General features: G+C 39.8%; 1 protein-coding gene across 6 annotated transcripts in view; it reads right to left on the bottom strand.

Annotated features, from left to right (window-relative positions):
- Positions 1-16,581, bottom strand: part of LOC132824447 (midasin-like) — a 103,538-nt gene that overhangs the window by 77,124 nt on the left and 9,833 nt on the right. For all 6 annotated transcript variants that reach the window (XM_060838958.1, XM_060838963.1, XM_060838960.1 and 3 more), the window contains exons 2-4: positions 14,680-15,018; positions 9,582-9,896; positions 8,375-8,485 (exon numbers count right to left, since the gene is read on the bottom strand). In XM_060838958.1, the coding sequence (XP_060694941.1) occupies positions 8,375-8,485; positions 9,582-9,896; positions 14,680-15,018 (765 nt within the window). The remainder of the gene's footprint in view (positions 1-8,374; positions 8,486-9,581; positions 9,897-14,679; positions 15,019-16,581) is intronic.

Here is a 16,581-nt window from a genome sequence, read left to right as displayed (position 1 = left end):
AATGTAAACTGGATTTGAGTTCTCAGTGTTGTGAAGAGACCTGACCTGCTTTTCAAAATAATGATCAGCTTTCCATTTGAAAGAAATGATAGCCTTTCCATGAAGTCACTGTATCTGCTGTGCTTTTCCAGCACCACACTCTCGAATCTGCCCTCCAGCATCTGCAGTCCTCTCTTTCTCCTAATTAGCCGTGAGATATGTTCTTCTTATTGTTATCTAGAGTTTTTATGTACCATAGCGAGACAGATGACTAGAAGACACAAGCAGTTTGAGTCTGAGAATAGATCCATTCCAGCAGAACAGTTTTTTTTGCCCATGAATACATTCAGGCTATCAGAACTGGAAAGAAATCTTAAGCTATTTTCATAGCCACAAGTTGTGAAGTCAGAGTAGTCAGTCAGTTAGCCTGTCCCTGTGTCTTGGAGAAGGATGGAGTGAATGACATTCAGTAAATAAGCACAAAGTCACCAAAAGCCTTCATTGGCAACTTTGTCAGTTCAGCTTGAAGTTTTAAAGGGAATGCAGAAGTGATACTTCCCTGGAGTTCAATATCTGTTAAGGATATTGCTCAGAGAAGGGTTGCATATTTCTTTTAGCTATTTTTGAGGTTCTTAAAAAAAGTTAAAAGCCTGGTTTTATTTTCCTTTCGCTAAACTTAACTTCCATTCTTTTGTTGAAAGCACATTAGCAGTCTCAAGTGAGTATGTTCAGTGCCTGGCCAACGCAGAACCCAAAATGGAAAAATAAACCTTATGGTCTACCAAGTTAGGTTTCACTCTGGAACCTGAGTTGTCCAGTATTAACAACAGCTGGGATCATAACGAAGTGGGAAGTCTTAGCAGGATAGAAATCTGTGAAACTTAACAGGGATTTGTGAATTTTTAAAGAGACAAGTAAATGGAGATACTGGTCATAAAATCGAAGTTGCTGTGAAATTTATTACACAGATTGTAATTTGAAAATGGCTTTGGCTGCTGCTATGATTTTTTTTCTGGAAGTAGAAAGTATCACAGTGGATTCTTGGATTGTTAACTAAGACTGCACTGAAAGAGTTAGAACATAATTTGAGGTTTGAAATTAAAAGAGGAAATTCAAATAATGAGATGCTTAGAGGGATTATCCACCAATTCCAACTGAGATTTCACCACCAGAATCAACTATAATTCAGATAGAAATGGAAAAAAGCTTGATTTGGAGAGATGTGGAGAAATGAGAAGCTTTGAGAGAGAGGAAGAGAGACAGAAAAGCGAAATAAAAATTTACAATGGAAGAAATACAGAGGAAATGAGCATTGAAAGAGAAATGGAAGTTGAAAATCTTGAAATGGAGAGAAGTAAAAAACAAAGCCACATTTGCTGACACTGATGCATACACACTTTAAATCGTACGTACGCAAATTCAGAGAGTGCACTGAAGGGAAACAGTGAAGGATATGGCCTCCCAGCACTTGGGCCACTCTTGTACTACTCTCTCCCAGATCCTGGGCTCTCCTTGTTGTCCACTGCCCTCAAGCTGATTCTATGCTAATTCCCTTCTCACTTTGGAGGCCCCTCTAGCACTAAAGAGCCCCTGTTCAAAATTTTGCATGCATCCTTGTGCACACATGGAACTGCATTTATTGTTCATATCATACCTAAAGTCTACATGATGATGTAAGAAGTTGGAACGATGCGTTCCTGAATGAGCACACACGCATAGTTAGGTGCAGTTGCCAATGACAGCAAGTACTGCCAAAAAACAAAGAGAAATGGAATTTGAATTACAACAGCTTGAACTCCAAAGTGAAAAAGAAACCAACTGACATGACTTGGCCAAAGAAATGTTGAAGATAAAGGAAGAAAGATTTGGTTGTCACTCAGAGGATTATTTTGATTTCAATGAGTCATTTGACTCAATTAGTGCCTGAATTTACAGAGAATGGTCTTGAAACATTTGGAGATGCCGATGTTGGACTGAGTGGACAAAGTTAAAAAATCACACAACACCAGGTTATAGTCCAACAGGTTTAATTGGAAGCACTAACTTTTGGAGCGCTGCTCCTTTATCAACCATCTGATGACAGAGCAGCGCTCCGAAAGCTAGTACTTCCAATTAAACCTGTTGGACTATAAGCTGGTGTTGTGTGATTTCTAACTTTGGTCTTGAAAGAGACATCATCCTGTATGAAAGGGTAGCTGTGAAGATGAAGTGGCCAAAAGCTAATTGGACCTTAATGTTACAGGGTTTCCTGAGAATACAGCTATGAATAAACACAGCAGTCGACAGGTTATGAAGGTGTTAAAGGTGGAACTGTCAATGTTTACTGGCTTGTGCCTGAAGTCTATCCATTAAAATTTAAGAATTTAAGGAAGAAACTGAATTCAAAAATGAAATGTTGCAAGATCAGTGATTTTAATCACTGAAGTTAGAGAAAGACTTTGAGAACCTGATGAAATTCATGAGAGAATTCCAAAATAGCAATCCAGTAACTCTCAAGATTTATTTAGATCACTGAACAGTATCAGGAATACAAGAAGGGAGTTCTTGTCTATGGTAACTCTCACAGACAATTAAAATTGGGGAAATGGTTGTCTTGTATTCAACAAAGAAACTGGAGGAGTAAAAAATTAGGAAATTGATAAGGTATTAGTTTTAGGGAATAAAAAGGATGCCAAAAGAGAATGGCAAATAACCAGAAGCTAAAAGCGAAATGAAGCAATACACCCTAGAGTTCTGAAGGAGATAGTTGAGACGATTGTAGAGGCATCGCTGGTGATCTTTCAGGAATCACTGCAGTCAGAGGAGGCCCTAGAGGACTGGAAAATGACTAATATAACACCCCTGTTAAAGAGTAGGGAGGCAGAAGGCAGGAGATTATAGACTGGTCAGCCTGACCTCTGTCATTGATAAGATTTGCGAGTCCATTAATAAGGATGACATTGCGGAGTACATAGAAGTGCACAGTAATAATATGGCTTAGTCAGCACATGCTTCGTCAAAGGGAGGTCATGCCTGACAAAGATGTTAGAATTCTTTGAGGAGGTAATGAGTAAGTTAGGCAAAGGAGAGCCAGTGGATGTGATCCATTTAGATTTCTTTAAGGCCTTTGACAAGGTGCAGCACAGGAGGCTGCTAAATAAAATAAGAGCCTACAGGGCTAGGGGCTAGGGTTACTGGCATAAATAGAGGATTGGTTGACTGGTAGGAGACAGAGAGTTGGGATAAAGAGGTCTTTTTTAGGATAGAAGCCAGTGACAAGTGGAGTTCCTCAGGGGTTAGTGTTGGGACCACAACTTTTCATGATTCACCATTCATCATGGTCATGGCTGATCATCCAACTTAATAGCCTAATCCTGCTTTCTTCCCTTAACCTTTGATCCCATTCACTCCAAGTATTATATCTAGTTGGCTACTGAATACATTCAATGTTTTGGCATCAACTACTTCCTGTGGTAATGAATTCCACAGGCTCATCACTCCAGCGAAAACAATCCTAACCTGGTCATTCTATTCTCATACGTCAGTCCTGCAATCCCCAGAATCAGCCTGGTAAACCTTTGCTGTAATCCCTTCAGAGCAACAGCATCCTCCCTCAGCAAAGGATACCAAAACTGCATACAATATTCTAGGTGTGGTCTCATCAAGGCCCTGTAATAACAGCAATAACACATCCCCATTCCTCTACTCGAAACCTCTCGCAAAGAAGGCCAACATACCATTTGCCTTCTCTACGATCTGCATTCTCATCTTTAGCAACTGGTGCACAAGGACACCCAGGTCCCGCTGCACACTCCCCTTTCCCAACTCTGCCTTCTTGATATTGCTTCCAAAGTGAATAACCTCACATTATACAGCATTTGCCATTGATATGCCCACTTACCCAACTGTCCTTTAAACATTTACCCTCTTAGTTTACTGACAAATGGGACCAGATCTATTTCGGATATCTGGTCGGCATGGACAAGATGGACTGAAAGGTCTGTTTCTCTGATGTATGTCTCTATGACTCTATGATCTATATCTTTCTGTATCCTTTGACAATTTTCCTTACTATTCACAACTGTCGTCTGCACACCTATCACTTACATTTTCATCCAAATAGTTTAGATATATTACAAACAATAGAGGTCCATGTACTGATATTTACAGAACACCACTGATCACAGACCTCCAAGAGAAAATTACCTTGCCATAGCTATACAATTTTGTATCCAAATTATAAACTCGCCATGGATGTCATACAACTAACCTTCTGGATCAACCTACCATGAGGAACATTGTCAAATGTTTTGGTAAAATGCATGTAGATAACATTCTCTGCACTTCCCTCATCAACAATTTTTGTTACTTCCTCAAAAATCTCTAAAATTTATGAGACAAAATCTCCCTGCATTAAAACATGCTGGCTATCCCTAGAAAGTTCATTCTTCTCCAAATGCAAGTAAATCCTGCTCCTAAGATTTTTTTCCAATAATTTTCCAATCCCTAATGTAAAGTTTACTGGCCTATAATTTCCTGGATTATCCCTGTTGGCATTCTTCAAGAAAGGAACAACACTGGCTTTTGTTCTGTGATCTGGGACCTCACCTGTGGCTAAAGAGGACACAAATATCCTTGTCAAGACTCCAGCAATTTCCTTCCTTGCCTCCTTCAGTGTTCTGGGATAGCTCCCATCAGGCCCTGAGAACTTACCTACTTTCATGTTTTTCCAACATTGCCTCGTCCTTAATATCAACATGCCCAGAGTATCACCAAACCCCGTCTCCAATCTCACCATTATCCATGTTCATCTTCTTGGTGAATAACAATGCAATATACTCAACTACTGCCTCTGTCTCTACACATAATTTTCTTCCTTTGTCCGAGAGCAGATCACCCCTTTCCCTCATTACCCGCTTGCTCCTAATATACATATAAAATGCCTAGGGATTCTCCTTAAACTAACTTGCCAAAGACACTTCATGGCACCTCTAACCCTCCTCATTTCTTTTTTATGTTTTTTCCTGTTTCCTTTCTATTCCTCAAGAGCTATGTTTGATTTCAGCTTCCTAAACCTTCCTATGCCTCATTTTTTTGATGAACCTTTCAATATCTGTTGTCATCTAATGTTTCTGAAGCTAGTCATCCTTATTTTTCAACCTCACAAGAACATATCCGTCCTGAATTCTGGAATAGTGGTGCTGGAAGAGCACAGCAGTTCAGGCAGCATCCAAAGTGCAGCAAAATCGATGTTTCGGGCAAAAGCCCTTCATCATGAATAAAGGGAGTGAGCCTGAAGCGTGGAGAGATAAGCTAGGGGAGGGTGAGGGTGGGGAGAAAGTAGCATAGAGTACAATGGGTGAGTGGGGGAGGGGATGAAGGTGATAGGTCAGGGAGGAGAGGGTGGAGTGGATAGGTGGAAAAGGAGATAGGCAGGTAGGACAAATCCGGACAAGTCATGGGGACAGCGTTGAGCTAGAAGTTTGGAACTAGGGTGAGATGGGGGAAGGGGAAATGGGGAAACTGTTGAAATCCACATTGATGCCCTGGGGTTGAAGTATTCTGAGGCAGAAGATGAGGCGTTCTTCCTCCAGGCGTCTGGTGGTGAGGGAGCGGCGGTGAATTGAACTCTAATCAACTGGCCTTTATCCTAAACATCAAATGTGGATTTACCTTCAAACAGCCACCCCCCAATCTAATTTCTCTACTGCCTGCCTAATATTGTTATAATCAGCCTTATCCCAAATTAGCACTTTCACCTGAGGACCAGTCTTATCCTTATCCATAATTATCTTTAAAACTTATAGAATTATGATTGTCATTCCCAAAATGCTCCTCATTTAAACTCTGATTGTCTGGCCAGTCTCATTCCCCAATACAAGGTCTAGTACAGTCCCTTCCCTAGTTGGATTATCTATATATTGTTTCAAGAAATCCACATGGATGCACCGAACAAATTCCTGTCCCATCTAAACCTCTGGCACTAAGAGATTGCCAGTCAATATTGGGGACGTTAAAATCATCCACTACAACCCTTTGTTGCTCTTACATCATTCAATGATCTGCTTACATATCTGTTCCACGACCTTCCACTGGCTATTTGGAAATTGATGGCATAACTCCATCATAGTGACTGCACTTTTCTTATTCCTGAGTTCTACCCAAATGGCCTTGCCCGATGAGCCCTCCAAGACATCCTGTCTTAGTCCAGCTGACATTCTCCATAATCAGTGACAGAACTCCCCCGATACCTTTCACATTCCTCTTTATTCTCACCTGAAATATCTAAACACTGGAACATGGAGCTGGCGGTCATGCCCTTCTCTCAACCAAGTTTCTGTAATGGCTACCACATCATAGTCCCATGTTCTAATCCAGGCTTTAAACTCATTTGCCTTACCTGTTATACTCCTTGCATTAATATAAATACACTTCAGACCACTAGTCCCACTCTGTTCATTATCCTGGCCCAGCTTGCTCTTCCTGTTGGACTACTTGACTTAATAGTGGTCTTTTCCTCAAACACACCACACGGATTCGGAAAAGATTTACAAGGATGTTGCCAAGGTTGGAGGATTTGAGATGTAGGTAGAGGTTGAATAGGATGGGGCTGTTTTCCCTGGACAGTCAGAGGCTGAAGGCTGATCTTATAGAAGTTTATAAAATCATGAAGGGCATGGATAGGACAAAAAGACAAAGTATTTTTTCCTGAGATGGGGAGTCCAGAACTAGAGAGGGTGAGAGGGGAAAGATATAAAAGAAACCCAAGGGGCAACTTTTTCACGCAGAAGGTGGTACATGTATAGGATGAGCTGCCAGAGGAAGTGGTGGAGGCTGGTACAAATACAAGATTTAAAAGACATCTGGATGGGTATATGAATAGGAAGAGTTTAGGGGGATATGGGCCAATATTGAAGGTGTGAGATAGAGTGAATACAGACAAATTGTCTTTGGTTGATTAACAAAGGGTACCAATGTAAAGTGATAGGCCAGAGATGACATTAGGAACCATTTTTTCCCCCATAATGAATAGTTAGGGTTTGGAGTGGACCACCTTAGAGGCTGGTTGGTATGGCTTCAATCCTGGCTTTCTGAAGGGAATTGAATTGGAACATAAATGTCAGGGGTATGGAGAAATAGCTCTGTGGTGAGACTAACTGGATTGCTGTTTGAAAGCACTGCCATAGACCTGAACACTAGAATGACCTCCAAATCTGCTGTAGCATTCTACGATTCTATTAAGCTAATTGGAGGGAAATCAATTTATGCAGAACATCGCTGAAGCTTTGAATCAACCACTTCTTTGTTAAATCACATACTAATGTAGAACTTTCTGCACAAAAAAAGGACATTTGACCCAACGTTATAGAGGTTTATAGAATCATGAGAGGCATGGATAGGGTAAATAGACAAGGTCTTTTCAATGGGGTGGGGTAGTCCAGAACTAGAGAGCATAGGTTTAGGGTGTGAGGGAAAAGATTTAAAAGGGATCTAAGGGGCAACTTTTTTACGCAGAGGATTGTGCGGGTATGGAATGAGCTGCCAGAGGAAGTGGTGGAGGCTGGCATGTTTACAACATTTAAAAGGCATCTGGATAAGTACAGGAATAGGAAGGGTGTTGAGGGATATGGGCCGGGTGCTGGCAACTAAGACTAGATTATGTTAGGATATCTGGTCGGCATGGATGAGTTGGACTGAAGGGCCTGTTTCCATGCTGTACATTTCTATGACTCAAGGTTGACTGACTGCTTCGCACCCTCCCGCCACATTTCTTTAAACTCTCCCAAGTGGCACCAGTAAGCCTCCCTGCAAGGAAAGAGGTGCCTCTCCTGCTTAGGTCATAACTATAGGTATTGAGTAAAAAAGTAAAACAGCAATGATGAATTGTTAAGGCATAATAAAGAAAAGCTGATTGTATAAGGACTAGATAACATAGATTTATTGTTTCATTTGGAGATACAGGGACGACAATGATAAGAATTATTTAGTGAATTGAATGGCACTGCCTTGGAACTTACCCTTGGCAGCCCGTTGGAAGTGGAGGTAACCAATGATTTTAAAAAGTAATCCAATGTGTACAGGGAAATAAACCTGCAAGGATATAGCAGATGAATGGGACTAACTGGATTCCTCCTCATGGACTAGGTATAATGAATGACTCTGTAACTTGTAATGAAACAGTCTTGCAGTGAAACCAATAATGATGATAATGGGACTGACCAATGTTATTCAAAACCACTGTCAGAACAATAAAGCTACCCATACATTGTAACTACTTGCCAAGAAATAATTCCCTTTTCACATTATGACAAATACTCAACATTTTTACAAAAGTTGCCATGCAAAGATCTAATAACTAAATAGCTCTCACCTGAGAGTACATAGCTCATCTCTATGAATGCAAAAAATACTTTACCTTTCGATTTTTTGTACCAGATAAGAAGTCCCACACAAAGTCCTAAACCTATTGCACACATAATAGAGCCAACGATGCCTCCAATAATTTGGTACTCTGCTGATATTTTATCTGTTAAAGGAAAGAACACACGGAACTCTTTCAAAACCTGACACCAGTCAAATTGTAGCATTTGCATATTTCATTACAAGCTTAATTGTTCTGTTCTGCTGATCAGATCAATTTATTTTCAAGAAAATATGGCTGAACTGAAACAATTTATGTAAACGTGTGATATCTGCTCAACATAGTGCATTGCTTGAAACCAATCTTGTGTGCATTTAGTGTTATGCTAAATTAATTAGTGCTTTTTGGTCATCAGGCAGATACCTAAAACAGGCATCTGGCTTTTGGATATGTACCTTAGAGTCTACTCTTGGCTGGAAGAGCCCACACTGGAAAATGAGTCAAGGACTTGCTTTGTCCTGAATAAAAATTCTTCAGTAACCCCAACAACAAAAATTTACATTTTCAAAATCAAACTTTCCAAAGAACTCAAGAGCAGCAACAATGCATATCAAATTCCAACCACACCCCACCATGCTCAATGATCAGTTACAGTGCAGAGACCAAAGTTCATACAATGGAGCTGCATGTTTGTGTTTGACACACTCTATTTTGACTTTAGCATGACAAGCTGTGGCATGTGGATGTCACCTGCTTCGCAAAGAATAGCGGCCTGTATTGGGGTGATGCTAATATGTTGAACAGCTGGGCATGGCAAATAAAAAGATAGAAATACAAATTTAGGGGAAGGCAGTAACAAAGTGCTAATTTCACTGCAGATCCTCAGACTAATGTTGAGGTTTCAAATCCTGGTGAAATTTGAAATTAATAAAAATCTGGAATCCAAAATCGCCAAATAGCAACCATGGAACCAATGCCAATTTTGTAAAAAAATTCCTCTAGTTCACTTATGTCCACTACAGGAGGAAATCTGCCAACCTTACCCAGCCTATCCTACATTTGATTCCAGACCAACAGTGATGTGTTGGCTCTTATCTACTCTCAGGGCAATTAGAGATGGGCAATGGATGCTGGCCAAGCCAGTAATGCCCACATTCCATGAGTGAATAAAAAAACTGGAAAGGCCATATAAACAACTAAATATTACAAGGTTATAAAATTACAAATTATAAGCAAACTCTGTACTCTCACTAGGACTTACCTGCAACACTGTCAGCGTCCAGTGTAAAATTATCAAAAATGGTTTTATGTTCCACTGCACATCTGTAGTCAGTTTGTTCATCCCACGTTGGTTCAGTTTTTATTTTAGTGGAAACACTGAATGTTCCATCACTGTTCGTAACTATATCCTCAGTGGACTGGCTTGTTGAAACATATTCCATTTTTCCATCTGATAATTTGAACCAACTAACTTTGATTGGCTTAGGATAAAATTCCTTAACATCACATTGCAAAAAGTGTTCTGTACCATTTGCAGTACGAATTTCTTGCACAGACATGCTGACCTTCGGTTGGACTATGTAAAAGAGAATGAGACATGTAAATTGTTAACATATCATTACAAACATTTGACTAATTCTTGCTCTAAGAACCTAGCAGTGCTTCAGTTCTTTGCTTCTTTTGTTATTTTCATTTGTTTTGACCTGCGGGATGATCAGTTGAAATGTGAACATTGGTGGAGTGGGAAGGTAAGGATTACAGGACCCTACAATAGTTGTGGAAAGCAGGGAAAGAGTGAGAGGAGAAGTGCATAAAATGGATTGGACATATTGGAGCACCCTGCCAATCACATGGGGGTTGACTCTTTGGTTGACAAAAAGGATGCCATAACTAGAAATGCTCATCTGGCAGGTTACATTATTGAAATAGGCCTGACAGAGAAATTGGAAGAATACAATGGAGTCCTTTCAGGAAGCTGGAGGTGAGAAGTGTGGTCAAGATCATCCTCTACAATTCTGCCTCTGTCAGCATAATGCCACTGCCAAACACATCTTCCCTTGCCATCTTCAATATTCTTAAAGTATCATTCACTCTGCAACGCCCTGGTCCACTCTGTAAATATTTGTAAACTCAACTTCTCCACTTCCAATTTCCATGGGATACCTTTCCATGCAAGTGCAGTGGATGCAAGACTTAGCCTTTAGATCTGCCTTTCACATCATCTAAGTTTCAAAAGACTTCTTCAAAGGCGCTCAGTGCCTGGTCAAGGGACCCGGCATCAGAAGGCATGGGACCCACTAGACCAAATTCACACTCACTCTCCTGTGATACCCCCATCCCACCTTCGCAAACATTTGGCCTTAGGTCCATTGTTGATCTTCAGACAAGTACGTCACTGATAACTAAGTGGTGCAGTTGGCAATGGACGACTGCTGGCCCTTGATGAGTCTAATATGCATTGAAAATTGGAAGGCCTTCACTAATGGAGCTGATGTGGGCTCCTGCCAGGTCTTCATCCATCAAACAAGACCCTATTGCAAAGAGTAAATTATGCTGTTACTTCTATTTCTTTCCACAACTGAGAAATAAGAAAGGGATGATAACTTTATTGGGATTGTAGACCCCCTAACAGTCAGAGAGAAATTGAGAAACAAACTTGTAAGAAAATAGGGTGTTTATGGTAGGGGATTTTAACTTTCCAAACATCGACTGGGACTGCCATAGTGATAAGGGTTTAGGTGGAGAGGAATTTCTTAAGTGTGCACAAGACAATTTTCTGATTCAGCATGTGGATCTACCTACTCTAGTACAAAACTTGACTTACTGTTGGGAAATAAGGCAGGGCAGGTGACTGAGGTGTCAGTGGTGGAGCACTTTGGGGCCAGCAACCATAATTCAATTAGATTTAAAATAATGATGGAAAAGAATCGACCAGATCTAAAAGTTGAAGTTCTAAATTGGAGAAAAGCCAATTTTGACGGTATTAGGCAAGAACTTTCAAAAGTTGATTGGGGGCAGTTGTTCGCAAGTGGAAATGGGAAGCCTTCAGAAATGAGATAATGAGAATCCAAAGAAATATATTCCTGTTAGGGTGAAAGGAAAGGCTGGTGGGTATAGGCAATGCTGGATGACTAAAGAAATTAAAGGTTTGGTTAAGAAAAAGAAAGAAGCATATATAAGGTATAGACAGGATAGAACGATTGAATCCTTTGAAGAGTGTAAAGAAAGTAGGAGTCTACTTAAGAGGGAAATCAGGAGGGCAAAACTGGGGCATGAGATAGCTTTGGCAAACAGAATTAAGGACAAAGGGGTTTTACAAATATATTAAGGACAAAAGGGTAACTATGGAGAGAATAGGGCCCCTCAAAGATCAGCAAGGCGGCCTTTATGTGGAGCCACAGAAAATGGGGGAGATACTAAATGAATATTTTGCATCAGTATTTACTGTGGAAAAGGATATGGAAGATATAGACTGTAGGGAAATAGATGATGACATCTTTCAAAATGTCCAGATTACAGAGGAGGAAGTGCTGGATGTCTTGAAATGGTTAAAAGTGGATAAATCCCCAGGACCTGATCAGGTGTACCCGAGAACTCTATGGGAAGCTAGAGAAGTGATTGCTGGCCCTCTTGCTGAGATATTTGTATCATCGATAGTCACAGGTGAAGTGCCGGAAGACTGGAGGTTGGCAAATGTGGTGCCACTGCTTAAGAAAGGTGATAAGAACAAGCCAGGGAACTATAGACCAGTGAGCTTGACCTCGGTGGTGGGCAAGTTGTTGGAGGGAATCCTGAGGGACAGAATGTACAAGTATTTGGAAAGGCAAGGACTGATTCGGGATAGTCAACATGGCTTTGTGCGTTGGAAATCATGTCTCACAAACTTGATTGAGTTTTTTGATGAAGTAACAAAGAAGATTGATGAGGGCAAAGTAGTAGATGTGATCTATATGGACTTCAGTAAGGCGTTTGACAGGGTTCCCCATGGGAGACTTATTAGCAAGGTTAAATCTCATGGAATTAGAACTAGCCATTTGGAAACAGAACTGGCTCGAAGATAGAAGACAGAGGGTAGTGGTGGAGGGTTGTTTTTCAGACTGGAGGCCTGTGACCAGTGGAGTGCCACAAGGATCGGTGCTGGGTCCTCTACTTTTTGTCATTTCCATAAATGATTTGGATGCGAGCATAAGGGGTACAGTTAGTAAGTTTGCAGATGACACCAAAATTGGAGGTATAGTGGACAACGAAGAGAGTTACCTCAGATTACAACAGGATCTTGACCAGATGGGCCAATGGGCTGAGAAGTGACAGATGGAGTTTAATTCAGATAAACGCGAGGTGCTGCATTTTGGGAAAACAAATCTTAGCAGGACTTATACACTTAATGGTAAGGTCCTAGGGAGTGTTGCTGAACAAAGAGATCTTGGAGTGCAGGTTCATAGTTTCTTGAACGTGGAGTCACAGGTAGATAGGATAGTGAAGAAGGCGTTTGGTATGCTTTCCTTTATTGGGTCAGAGTATTGAGTACAGGAGTTTGGAGGTCATGTTGCAGCTGTACAGGACATTGGTTAGGCCACTGTTAGAATATTGTGTGCAATTCTGGTCTCCTTCCTATCGGAAAGATGTTGTGAAACTTGAAAGGGTTCAGAATAGAGTTACAAGGATGTTGCGAGGGTTGGAGGATCTGAGCTATAGGGAGAGGCTGAACAGGCTGGGGCTGTTTTCCCTGGAACATTGGAAGCTGAGGGGTGACCTTATAGAGGTTTACAAAATTATAAGGGGCATGGATACGATAAATAGGCAAGGTCTTTTCCCTGGGGTTGGAGAGTCCAGAACTAGAGGGCATAGGTTTAGGGTGAGATGGGAAAGATATAAAAGAGACCTAAGGGGCAACTTTTTTCACGCAGAGGGTGGTACGTGTATGGAATGAGCTGCCAGAGGATGTGGTGGAGGCTGGTACAATTGCAACATTTAAGAGGCATTTGGAAGGGTTTATGAATAGGAAGGGTTTGGAGGGATATGGGTCGGGTACTGGCAGGTGGGACTAGATTGGGTTGGGATATCTGGTCAGCATGGACGGGTTGGACCGAATGGTCTGTTTTCATGCTGTACATCTCTATTACTATGACTGTAAATGCTCTCTGGTGTATTGAGTATTTCCAGCATTTTTCATTTTTATTCCATTACCACTTTTTGATTCCTTTTCATAATATTTCAATTACCTTTGTGCCTGGAAGCCAATTTGTTAGCACTCCAAATGCCTCTAGTTTTTCATCATTTAGAAATTACACTGATCTAAGTATATTTAGGTTGTAAGTCGATGATTTCATTTTTGCCCCTTCTTGAAATCCATTTGTCACAGTTTTGACCATTCACTTAAACCAATAAATTTCAGGCTTCAATCCACACTGTTGACAATGTTACAATTTTTGTGCCATCAGCAATTTTGAATGCATGCCTCTTTATCTGATTAAGTGCAGCTTTTGTGTATTTTTTGGCAGTACAGAATCAATGGGCCAAAGGGCTTCTTCTGAACTGTCTGATTCTATGAATATAAAGTAGATAATATTTATAGTAAATGCCTATGGTCCAGTTGGACACCTTTAACCATATTCTGTCAAATGGACTATCTGAGCATTACACCATTCATTCTGTTTGCTATTGCGCAGTCAATTTCTTAATATGGACAATAATTTAACATTAATTCCATCAGCTTCAACTTTAGTAAATTGCCCTTTATCAAACTTCTTCTTGAAGGTTGTAGCGAGAACATATTTAGAACTTCCCATGGTTACTACTTAAGTTGCTTCACTGTGACTTTATAACTCGATACCGACCCTCTCTATGATCTACTGAAAGTTTTCAAGGTGTTCAGCTATTTTATCTTTAAATATATGATGTTCAAAAACCAAAGTAACATCTAACAGATTTATTATTTTCTGGTTTCCATGTATCAACTATCCAAGTTGTGAAATTACATGAAGAATATTTTTAAATTCTGGATATAGGCATCGCTGGGACTATTGCTGTTATCAGTTATACATTTTCACAGTTAAATTGTTCCTGGGCTCTTTTTTAATTATCAAGATTTTTGTGTGTTTTTGATATCCAATGTTTCGCTTCACACTTTCTTTTTTGATACCACTTACTATTACTGTTCCAACCAAGATCAGTTAGCTTTATAAAAACTGCAAAATTGATGGCTGTTATTAATTGGAATGCTTACTTAGTCATCAGCTGAGTCAGAAGTTTAATGCTTTTACAGATGGAAATAAATATTTTTGCATATACCAGTAAATACCCAGTACTGTGAGTAAAATCACATGTTATGGGGCTGAAATTGATTTTGTCTCTCCTACCTGACACTTGCATCACTGAACTCTTTTCTTCTTTATGGGGAGTAACAAAAACAATGCACGTGTATGTTCCTTCTTCATAACGTTGCACATTTGGAAGGTAGAGTGAAGCATTCCCTTTCTGTAAAGCATTGTCAAACATCTTTGCTCCATTTCGGATTGGTTGATGCTTTCCTCCATTGAATATATACACATCTTTCTTGGCTGTTTGTGATGTAAAAGTCCATCGAACAGCTACATGTGAGAGGTCAGATTCTGGTTCTTTATATTTGCATTTTAAAAGAGCATCTTCATTTGCTAAAACTTCCAGTGGTGCAGGAAATATCTCCACTTCTAAAGGTCCTAGAAAATAATTTAATATTTTAAAATAGTAAAATGCATAAACATGCCTCAATATTGCAAATAGGTGGAGAACTATTGTTATAATCTCAGCAGGGATCAGTATCAATTTTCTAAAAAGAACTTTGAAATTTTCAAAACATACAAAGTCACAAGATTTCATGGTTAAAACAGATACATTTTTATTATACAGGAATCAAATAAAGCATACACTAAATACTTTCATTAGCCTCTATGCTCTATACCCAGAATTAGTATTAGTTAATTGTGAAGTAATAGACAAATTATGGTTGGTTATAAACTAAACATTACACATTAAAGGCACTTTCAGAAGTTATGACTTGGTATGGCAATCCACTCAGCATAAGTCTAATCAGTTTCAGTGACAGAGCATTTTTAAAACTATGTCTTCCTCATAAGATGTTCAGGTATTCTCCTCTTAGTTCTTCAACACTATAGTTCCAAACAAATTAATCTCCAAACTCTGAGACCTGCCCTCTGCAACCAGATCCTCAGCTTCCTGATCCACAGACTGCAATCAGTGAGAATAAACACGATAATCCTCAATACCAGCACCCTCATGGCTGCGTACTCAGCCTCATAGTATACTCCCAATACACTCATGCCAATGAGGCCAAATTTGATCTTTAACTCCATCTATAAGTTCGTTGACAACATAACTTTTGTAAGCCTGACTTCAAACAATGATGAGACAGAATACAGAAGAGACACAGTACTTGGTGGTGTGGTATAAAGATAACAATCTCTCTCTCAATGTCAGCAAAATGAAAGAGCTGATCATTGACATTAGGATGCAAGATGGAGGGTATGCCCTTATCTACATCAATGGAGCTGAGGTGGAGATAGTTGAGAGAATCACATTCCCAGGAGTGATGATCACCAACAATCTGTCCTAGTCGAACCGCACTGAGGTGATGGTCAAGAAAGCACAACAAGAGGCTACTTCCTCAGAGACTAAGGAAATTCAGCATATCCATAAAGACACTGACCAATTTTTATAGATGCACTTGTGAGATATTGTGTTATGACACATTGTGTTATGGGTTATCTTTATTAACCCATGCACCAGCTCGCTATATTCATTAATACCGAGTTCCTGTTCGTTCATTCATAACCTTTTACTTCCCTATTATTTACTATATTTATTCATTCATTCATTCATAAAACTACAGTTCTGCAGTATCCAAATTTTAAAACAACCCTTTCAAACTCATTAGTGCATTTCCACACCTTATCATCTCTTGCCACAAGCAGTGTTTTCCTCTGAATAAATGAAGCATACAGAACAATACCATCCCCATCAAACATTATAATATTAATCAGCACTTACTAACCATCTTCTGGACCTGAATAGATTAGGTACCTGTTAAATACCTTTTAACTTGGCCATTGTCCCTTTAAGAAGCTAACTGCCAAATCAGCAATTCTATGAAATTGCATGAATGAATGAAACTCATACCAGCAAATAGTAAATAAATATCACAACCCAACTACAGTAATCAGCTTAATACCCTTTATTATTTTATTACATATAGGTACAATTTT

Source organism: Hemiscyllium ocellatum, chromosome 18 (genome assembly GCF_020745735.1).
Source record: "Hemiscyllium ocellatum isolate sHemOce1 chromosome 18, sHemOce1.pat.X.cur, whole genome shotgun sequence".
Classification (NCBI taxonomy): Eukaryota; Metazoa; Chordata; class Chondrichthyes; order Orectolobiformes; family Hemiscylliidae; genus Hemiscyllium; species Hemiscyllium ocellatum.
This window is presented reverse-complemented; position numbering and strand designations above follow the sequence as displayed.